Source organism: Galeopterus variegatus, unplaced genomic scaffold (genome assembly GCF_000696425.1).
Source record: "Galeopterus variegatus unplaced genomic scaffold, G_variegatus-3.0.2 Scaffold1149, whole genome shotgun sequence".
NCBI lineage: Eukaryota > Metazoa > Chordata > Mammalia > Dermoptera > Cynocephalidae > Galeopterus > Galeopterus variegatus.
In genome coordinates, this window is record NW_007727260.1 from 153,215 (window position 1) to 164,178 (window position 10,964).

General features: G+C 38.0%; 1 protein-coding gene across 1 annotated transcript in view; it reads right to left on the reverse strand.

Moving 5' to 3' along the window:
* NEO1 (neogenin 1) overlaps positions 1–10,964 on the reverse strand; it is a 170,299-nt gene that overhangs the window by 97,218 nt on the left and 62,117 nt on the right. Inside the window, exon 7 of the mRNA XM_008575170.1 lies at positions 9,658–9,778. Within this exon, the coding sequence (XP_008573392.1) occupies positions 9,658–9,778 (121 nt within the window). The remainder of the gene's footprint in view (positions 1–9,657; positions 9,779–10,964) is intronic.

Sequence of the window (10,964 nt, forward strand, 5' to 3'; positions counted from 1 at the left end):
ATCCGATGCCGGTCACGAAAAAAGACAAAAAGACAAAAAGACAAAAAAAAAAAAAAAAAAAAAAAAAAAAGATGATATGATGGTGTCTATGAAGATTTTCAAGAGGATATTTAGGGATGAACTTTGGATGACTAAGACATTCCTGTGAAGGTAGAGATATAAGAGTAGATGATATCATATGATCGCATATAACTCCATTTACTGAAGAAAAGGTTAAAGAGTTTCAATTTTCAATAGTGTAAAACATTACCACAAAACAAATGAGGACACAATATTCTCTATGTACAAGAAAATAAAACGAATACTTGCCTGCCTTGATTTGTAGCAAGAGAAAAGTTTGCTTAAGAAGCTTGAAATCTATCAAAACCAAAATTTATTTCCTTCCTCAACCTCCGTCCCGAGTTTCTGATATGACTGCCCTCTGGTTCTAGACATTTTTATCTGGTTTTCTGCTGAAACCCAAACTCAAAACATCTTAAACCGATGTTTTCCCTACCTAAACAAAACAGCTCTATTGTCTTCCTTTTCAAATTTATTGGCATAAAGTTGTTCACAATATTTATTTATTTATATCCTCTTAAAGTCTATAGGATTTGTAATTATGTTCTCCCTTTCATTCTTGATATTGGTAATTTGTGTTTTTCTATTTGGCTTGATCAGTCTTGTTAAATGTATTTCAACTTAATTGATCTTTTCAAAGAACCAGCTGCTTTGTTTTGTTTATTTTTTCATTTTTTCTGTTCTCCATTTCATTATTAGTGCTCTTTATCACTTCCTTCTTCTGTATGTTTTTTTTTTTTTTTGTCTTTTTTCGTGTCCGGCAACGGATCGCAACCCTCAGTGTCGCGCCCGTACCGGACCAGGACCGGCAACGGGATCACAAACCCTCAGTGTTGCTCCCACACCTCGCTCAGCCAGTGAGCGGGAACCAGTCTGTATGTGGGATCTGAACCCTCGGCGGGAGCGCCTCCACACTCCCAAGCGGCACACTGTAGCAGTGCGCCACCGGGCCGGCCCTTCTGTATGCTTTTGATTTGCTTTTTTATCTAGTTTTAAAAGCTTGCCTCTAAGCAATATTTTAGCTGCATCCCACAAATTTTGGTGAACTGCATTTTCATTTTCATTCAGTTCAAAATATTTTCTGATTTTCTATGTGACTTCTTTGATACATGGATTATTTAGAAGGGTGTTTAATGCCCAAATACTTGGGAATTATGCAGACATCTTTTACTGATTTCTAGTTTAGTGCCACTACTTTATATGATTTAAATCCTGTTAAATGTGTTTAGATTTTTTTTTTTAAACAATCCAGCATTCTAGTTTCTTTTGAAAAATCAGAAGATCCGGCCATACCAGGCCCACATTCCTGCATGGTGACAGCTAGAGCTGGCATCAGCTGCTCCCTTCGGTGTGCTTGCGCTCTGGTTTCTGAAGTAAACAATCCAGCATTCTAGTTTCTTTTGAAAAATCAGAAGATCCGGCCATACCAGGCCCACATTCCTGCACGGTGACAGCTAGAGCTGGCATCAGCTGCTCCCTTCGGTGTGCTTGCGCTCTGGTTTCTGAAGTTCTAACCTTCCAATCGCAGCGGCTACCTACATCAGTTGCATGGCTTCTAAACTGTATCTCTGCATGAAGCAACCCAGTGGGAAGGAAAAGCAAGCTTGATTAGATGTTGTCCTGTTCAACTCTTCACACTGCCTGCAGGTCTCAGCACACAAAGGAAGGTAGAGTGGGCCAAGCAGCAAGGCAGGGTGCAGAGTCCCAGCCTGGAGCCACATCCCAGCCTCTCTCTGATCACTGTCTGTTGCTAGCAGTGTCCCAGGCACAACATGTGTCCTGTCCTGGCTCAAGCCTGCTTCTGGGGGCCAGGCTGCTGCAAATACATAGCTCGCTGTTTGTTGCTTCAGGCCACCCCACATCTTACAGGAGCTGGGCCTGGGGCCTGAAGCTTTGTCCTGAGCCTGAGAAGCAGTGTGGCCTGTCTAGCCAACTCAGTCAAATGTACATCAGCAGGTGGCAGCCTTGTCACAGTACAACATGATGTTGAGAACAGTGCAGGGGGCTCCCAACTACAGACAGGGCTGTGGGAGAATCTACACGGTACTTCACAGTGCTCAGGCCTCCTTCCCAGTCCACCTTGAATTGCTCCTGCTTTTGAGCTACGGTGTGCTTCTGGTCTCTCCTCTGCCAGGCTGGGTCATGCATGTGGAGAAATGTCTTGTACTCAGTTGTGATTCCCAAGGGGTGGAAAAGCTGGAGCCCAGCTCCTTTAATGCACCAGTAGAAATCGTCCTCACGGCCCCAGCCCCAGAAGCAGTTGGACATCCTGCTGCACAGACAGTGCTGCTTGGAGCACTCTCCTTTCCAAGCAACAGGATGCTGCCCAAGTAGGTCTTGTAGAGCAGGTGGAGCTCTGGGTAGGCCACATGGAAGGGCCTGGCCTCAGGGAAGCCATAATCTAGCTCCTCATTGAGAGACAGCCGATCTACATCCAGACCATTTACATTTAATATAATAATTCATATGGAGAGATTTAAACTACCATACTGCTAATTGTTTGTATTTGTCCTATTTATTCTTTGTTCATTTTTCTCCTCTTTCATCTTTTTTTGGATTGAGTAGTTTTTAAGATTCCACTATATTTCCACTATTCACTTCGTAGGTATATCTCTTTCTATTTTTTGGTGGTTTTTAACGTTTTTAAAATACATCATCAACTTGTCATGGTCTACTTGAAACAATATTATGTGACTTGCTGCATAGTATAAGAATCTTACAGTAGTTTATTTTCAATTCTACCCCTAAGCCATACTATACGTACTATTTCATCACACATTTTATGTATTATAAACTATCATTACTTTAGGCCAGAGGCCAGAGAACTAGGACCTGACACCTGTTTTTATAAGTAAATTTCCACTAAAACAATCAAAGTTGTTTGGTCTGTACGGATGCTTTCATGCTATAATGGTGGAATTAAGCAGTTGTGACAGAGACTGTTTGGTCCATGATGCCTAAAATATTTACTATCTGGCCCTTTACAGAAAAAGTTTGTGGGCCCCTGTTTAGATAGTAAATTATTTCTTAAAGCAATTAAAAATATGAAAAAAGTTTTATATTTACTTTAAAAAGAAACTACCATAGTCTGCTTTGTTTCCCTGTGAAGATCCTCCAAGTTTCTGTCAGTTGTCAATACTATTCCTGACTGAAGAACTTCCCATAACATTTATTGTAGCCCAAGTCTTTCGGTGATGAATTTTCTCAGCTTTTGTTCTGAAAAGGTCTTTATTTCACTTTCATTTTTGGAAAATACTCTTGATAGGTATTGGGTTGATTTTTTTCAAGGACTTTAAAAATATTGCTCCATTGTGTTATGGCTTGCATTATTTCTTGCAAAAAGTCTGCTGTGATTCTTATATTTGGTCCTCTGTTTTTTGTTTTTAATTTCGGGCTGCTTTCAAGATTTTCTCATGTTTGGTTTCTAGTAGTTTGACTATGATGTGTATAGGCGTGTTTTCTTTTATTGTTATTATTATAGTATTTAGCCTACTTGGGGTTGTCTGAGCTTCTTTTTGGATCTGTGGCTTGACTGTTCATTTTTTAAAATTCTTGTTGATTATCTATTCAGATATTTGTTTTGTCCTGTTCTTGTTCTCTTTCACTTGTGAGACTCCAATTTCCTTATGTTACATCATATGATATTGTCCCATCTTCGATGCTCTGTTTGGTGAATAATATTCCATTGTATGAATGTACCAGTTTGTTTATCCATTCACATATTGAAGGGCAGACATATTGGTTGCTTTGGAAATAATGAATAAAGCTGCTATAAACATTTATGTGTAAGTTTTGTGTAAACATAAATTTTCAACTCATTTGGGTAAATATGAAGGAGCACAACTGCTGTATCTTATGGTAAAAGTATGTTGAATTTTGTAAGAGAATTCCAAAGTGGCTGCACCATTTTGCATTTCCACCAACAATGAATGACAGTTCACACATCCTTGCTAGAATTTGGTGTTGTCAGGGTTTTGGATTTTACCCATTCTAATAAGTGTGTAGTGGTGTCTCATTTTTTTCAGAGCTATTTTTAGAGCAGTTTTAGATTCATAGCAAAATTAAGAAGGTACAGAAATTTCCTATATACCCTCTGCCCTAGACATGCATGGCCTCCCCCATTATCAACATCCCCCACCAGAGTGGCACATTTGTTACAATCAATGAACCTTCACTGAGATGTCATTATCATCCAAAGTCCAAAGTTCACACTAGTGTTCCCTTTTGATGTTGTATATTTTATAGGTTTGGACAAATTTATAATGGCATGTATTTTCCAATACAGTATTAGAGTAGTTCCAGTGCCCTAACAATCCTCTGTGCTCTGCCTGTTCATTCCTCCCTCCCAATAATCCCATACAACCATTGATCTTTCTACTATTTCTATAGTTTTACCTTTTAAAAAACATCATATAGTTGGAATCATACAGTATGTAGTCTTTTCAGACTGGCTTCTTTTACTTAGTAATATGTATTTATGATTCCTCCATATATTTTCATGGTTTGATAGCTCATTTCTTTTTAGTGATGGGTAATATTCCATTGTCTGGATGCACCACAGTTTATTTATCCTTTCACCTACTGAAGGACATCTTGGTTGTTTCCAAAGTCTGGCAACTAGAAATAAAGCTATAAATATTTGTGTGAAAGTTCTGTGTGGACATAATTTTTCAACTCATTCAGGTAAATACCAAGGAGTGAGACTGCTGGATTAGAATATGTTTTGTTTTTGAGTTCTTGATTTTGATTTATCTTGTAGTCTGTAGGAGCACATCTACAAGTAATTTTTTTTTTTTTTTTGTCTTTTGTCTTTTTCCGTGTCTGGCAATGGATCGCAACCCTCAGTGTCGCCCCCGCACCGGACCGGGGACCGGCAACGGGATCGCAACCCTCAGTGCTGCTCCCACACCTCGCTCAGCCAGTGAGCGGGAACCGGTCTGTATGTGGGATCCGAACCCTCGGGCGGGAGCGCCGCCACGCTTCCCAAGCAGTGCACCTATCCAGTGCGCCACCAGGCCGGCCCTACAAGTAATTTTTTAAAGAAGGGTATGTAATGGGATACAAATGGTGTATTTTCTAAGAATATCTTTCTATTACCTTACAGAAGTCACAAAGGCTGAATTTGGTTCTGTTGATTGCTTTATCTCTTAACAAATGAGTAGGCTTTTTTCCTTTGCTTTTTTTGAGTCTATTAGTTTTTGACTGAATGATGAACAGGGTGTGCAGAACAGCAGTAAGTATCATTTACACCTGGAAACTGACGTGCCTATTCTTCTGTGAAGCTGTTAATGTGGAGGAGTGTAGTCAATCTAGTCAGGAATTGAGCTTGCTATGAATTTTACTGTTGTTATAGATACCTTCAGCATACCATAGGTTTCAAATTCCTCTACTGGTACATTACCATTGTGTTGTGCTTAGGAGCCAAAGAGTTTTTCTCAAATTTTCTGCTTTCAATCTTTCCTGAATACCAATACCACAGGGATTTCTCTCCACGCTCCTGACCTTGCCTAAACAGTAGAAGCTTTTGTTACTCAGTGCTAGACTCATTGCTGGGACAGGTAGGATTCTCTGTTGCTTTGGTCCAGCCTCACTCTTAGGTAGGTCCTGTGGTTCTTCTTCACGTGGCAGCTGAAATCTGCTTTATATTTACGTTGGTCTTAGGTGGGAGTTTCCAACTCCTTCTCCAGTAGTAAAAGGCCTTTTCCTGGTATTGGTGTAGGATGCAGAAGCCCAAAATGATTTTCTGCCCTTCTTTCAGAAGTGAAGGGTTTTCTCTTCTATCCTTTCCCCAGCAACAATAGGTCTTTGCCTGTATCCTGGGGGCCAGAGGGTTCCTTCCCCAAGAAGCAGAGGGATTTTAGCTTCTAATCTCCTTCCAGAAAACATATGAATTAAGGTTTTCTGCCCCTCCCTCATTGGTTTGAGGCTTAAAAGAGAAGGGTCTGAGTAAATGGGAGGGACTTTGTGTCTATCTCCCAGCAGCCACAGATTACCTCCTTCATCTCAACACCACAGAGATGGCTTTCTCTAGTCTCCTGCTTTGCCCGCTCTTAACTGGGAGTACCCTATGGAACCCCAGGGAAAGTGTCTGCAAGCAAGTATGAACTCTTTGTATCTGGGGCCCACAGATATTCTAAACTAGTCCATACTGGGTCTTTAGCAATTAGTTAAAATTTTAGGAGTTTTCCTCTTACCCACTTTTATGGCAGCCATTTCTTTCTCTTGTGTTCTGCTAAAGATGAAACAATTCATATGACCCGTTCCTTGGGGGTGCTTTCCACTTTGGAATTTAGGTTACTTGGTTGCTTTGCAAGCTCAGCTCTCTGACGGGCTCAAGAGAAGTTATGATTTTGTAGATTATCAATTTTTTTCTCATTGTGAGAGGAGGATGTTTTTTGCACACTCTTTACATCCTGAGTAGAAGTAGAAACCCCCTTCCATTTCAGTTCACCCTCCTTTTCTATTTTTGTAAAGACATCACCATTCTTACGGTCACCCAGATAATACCCACAGTATCTCTAACTTCTCTTCAAAGTAGAAACCCCCTTCCATTTCAGTTCACCCTCCTTTTCTATTTTTATAAAGACATCACCATTCTTACGGTCACCCAGATAATACCCACAGTATCTCTAACTTCTCTTCAACAATGAATCAGATAAATCACTAATATCTCTTCATTAGGGTCCTTTTTTTCCATTTCTGTAGTATAAGTACTTATCTCACAATGATATCTTATAACAATATTCCTTCAACCACTCTGTACTCTGTCTTCCTCTAATTAAACCTCACTTTACCATCAGACTGTCTTACACTGCTAATAATTATGGCCGTTATCACTCTGATCCATTCTGCCTTTACAGGCCACCTTTCTATAGGAACAGGTACTATATTCCATTTCCATACTGATCCAGCTCTTTTAAATTAACATCTGGAAATCTTATCATTCGAGCCCTATTACAAGGGGACATCTTACATGAAAAAATTCCCTGATCACACAGAATACGTCTCTTCTAAACTGTATGTTTAAAACAACAGCAAAAGAAACTATTGTTAGTCCAAGAAAGCCTATAAGGCTTTGCATAATACTTCTAAACTATGAAATAAAAATGTAGTCACTTTTCTGTAAAGCCACATAACATGGACATTGTAATTGATTTGGTTTTTAAAAAGAGACTTAAAATTAAAAATAAATTCTTAAAAACATAAATTATACATTGCTTTACTTGTATTATAAAAATAACACTAATCTGGACTAGCATTAAAGTTGTATTCATCACTTATATCCCTTGCTATACTGTAAACTTCAGAAAGGCAGAGATCACATATTATAAATTGTTATCTTCTCTGTTTTAACTTTCCCACATAAATGTCTATCTTGCAAATTAAAGTAAAACAGCAAAATAGAAAACAAAATAACATGATTTTCCTTCTTATCATCTATGCTCCTAATGTATCCCTGAGTTGGTCACTACAAAATTTCACCAGCCCATAAGATGTTGTCATCAAAAAAAGAGAAACACACACACCATCCAAGCATTTTCAGAGGAAAGCCCAATTAGGATTAGTTTAGGGACCTCCTATCACAGCCAACCATTTATGCTGCCAGAGTTAAATTTATAGTGGTAATCCCAAACACAAACACACTAAAGTCCCCTTTCTCGGTTCCATGTAATTAACACCGTAAGACAGCCACAAAGTTCACTAAGAAAAGCCGACGCCACTAGTAAAAAGAAATAAGCCTATCTACCTCACTGATTCTGCTAGTGCCTTATTTGGTACTTGTACTCAGGTATATTGCCAGGATGGAAAAGTGACATGCTTCTACTAAATCATTTTCAATAAACAAGGAAGGGTATTATCACATACAAACATAGGAAGAAAAAAGCAAAATTTTCTAATACTTCATGGCTTTTTATAACTACACTCTCAAGTGTATTTTTAAGAAATAACACATAAAAATCCTATATGCTATTTTAGTGCAAAGCCAGAGTAGGTATCATCCTTGCCAATTAGCTTTCCTGGCCAAGCTACAGCTGTCAGAGAAATTGTTCCTGGACCACACGGGTACCTGATTGTTTGACTAAGATAAAAGAGCAGATGTCTAAAGTGTATCTTTTTCATGCATTCTTGAGAAATGTTCCAAATGAAAAAAAATGGTTTATTTGCTAAAGCAAATAAATAATGCAACTAATGGGTACCACTATGAATTTAACACAGAACTGTTATCTAAACAATTCAACTTTTAGTAGTTTAATATGTGAAGATAATCATCTAAAAAAGTTCAACACAGTGTTGTTCATAACAGCAAAAATTAGGAGACAATTTAAATGTTAACCAGTAGGGAATCAGTTATATAAAACAAACTGCATACCACTTGACAAAGAACAATGTTGATGCAGATCTCTATTTGTTGACATGGAAAGATGCCCACAGCATGTTGCTGTAAGAAAACAGGTTACGAAACCATGTACATATCTGTGTGTGCTCATTTGCAGTACTCCTAGGAGGCAGGATTTGGAGTATGTGCCAGTTGTCAATTTACTGTCTCTCAGCTCCAAATTCATATTTCATTGACTGCTTTGCAAAAATGGAGCTGGGCCCTTTATATATTTTTCCTTTGCCACATGTGTTAAACTTTATCAGTACAGAGCACTGAGCATACATTGCAGAAGGAAGGTTTTTTTTTTTTTTTTTTACTGGTTCTAGTGTGCTGCCTATAACCAGCAGCTTCCCTCAACACCTGACCCCGTGGGTGGTTTTGTAGCAGAATGCTTTTGGTGAGACAACTCCCTTTGCACAGCTTTCCCTAGGACCCTACAGAGCATATTTTGAGCAATTTTCAACAGCACAGCACCACATCAACTTTTTTACCATCCAGTAAACCATGGCCACACCCTCTCCAACAAGGTCTGGATCTCAGCTCTAAGAGGGAGACTCTTCCTGAGCACCCTCTCTCAGACACAGAGGTTGTGGTTTCTCCTTACATCGCTGTTCTTGTATCTTTTAGAGTTTTCTTTACTTCCTACTAGCCAACTCCCTATTACTCCAATCCCATTATAGTTAATAATTCTTTCCATTAAACTTTCCCTGCTCAAATTACAGTACAGTTTCCCCTGATTTGACTCTGACTAAGGGTAGATTTTTTTTTTCCCTTATACTTTTCAATGCTGTCTGAATTTTTTATAACAAGCATGATTTTTGACGATAATCAGAAAAAGCAAGTTCATTTTATTTTGGAAAAACCAAAGAAAAATTCAGTGTAAAATAAATATTACTTTAAGAAGTTTTTCTTTAGATGGTGGAAATATATTTATGAGTTTAGAATATGTGAATTCTGAAAAACATTCATTTGTGTAAGCCTCTATAATTGTTCAGCTTTTCTTTTAATACCAATTTCTTTTCAACATTATCTAAAATTGTGTTTCTAGGTCATTTTAAGTGAAAGAAATGATTTAGACTGCTATTCTTTTTCTCTTAGTTATGCCACATATTGGCCTTTACAAACAGATGGATCAGTCATGGGGCATCCTGGAGTGAAAGGTACTAGGTTCCTCAGACATTCAGCCTCTTTTGTTTTACTATTTCAGCCCCTCTTACCATGTTCAAGGATTATTAGTTGGGCTCCTGCTTGTGCATTTCCAACATCATTCTCAGCAATGCATTGATAGAACCCTTCATCTGATTTCACCAGACCCAAAACTTGAAGATTATGTTCCTTCTGAGGAAGAAAAACATAAATAAAACTTTTCTGATACAATCTACAGATATTAGTTCAAAATCTCAAGAGTATACTCTTTTTGGGTAGAAAAAACAAGTAAAACGTTATGTTCAATTACTAAATATTATCTACCTGTGTATCTGTCAATTCAATTTTATATTAAAATACTGGCAAGGTATTGGCCTGACTAGAATGATACATACTGTCAATAACAATGAAAAATTTAACACTTAGGAGAAGTCTTGCCTTCATTCTGCAAATTTAACTTTGCTTGGAAAAACATCTGGCATGCAATACCACATGTTACCCTAGCGAAAGTCTGAACTTGGAATTTAAGGTATTGTTTTCCTAAGATTATCTGTATGAGTAATATCAATTTGCTTGGAAAAACATCTGGCATGCAATACCACATGTTACCCTAGCAAAAGTCTGAACTTGGAATTTAAGGTATTGTTTTCCTAAGATTATCTGTATGAGTAATATCAATAATTCTAACAGATTAGACTATCATAAGTTAAATGAAGCCATATACATATGAGCTTTCCTTAAACTATAAAATACTGTATGAATGTCAACTATTAATAAAAAATAAAAATGCTAATTTAACTATAACAGGTTGCTTTTTAATGTTAAATACTTGTGAATTACTTTTTATAACATGAGATTATTCATTTAAAAATAGAAAACACATTCCTACTAAGAATGAATTACTTATCTGACAAATTTATAATGAGCTATTAAATCTTTAACAACCATAATTATTTCTGATCATTTTTATGAATGTCATGTAGAGATGCTAAGGTATGTCATTAATCCTTATTATTACTAAAATCTAGATAATTCTATTACTAGGATGCTAGATAATGACAATATAATAATAGTAGATTATATCTACTAAGCATTTACTACATTATGGTGAGTATTCTTTTTTTTTTTGTTTTTTTGTTTTTTATTCCTTTTTGTCTTTTTTACTGACCGGTAATGGGATCTCAACCCTCGGTGTCGCGCCCGTACTGGGGATCGGCAACGGGATCGCAACCCTCAGTGTTGCGCCCACACCGCGCTCAGCCAGTGAGCGGGAACCAGTCTCCACATGGGATCCAAACCCTCGGCGGGAATGCCGCCGCGCTCCCAAGCGGCGCACTCTCCAGTGCGCCACCGGGCCGGCCCTATGGTGAGTATTCTT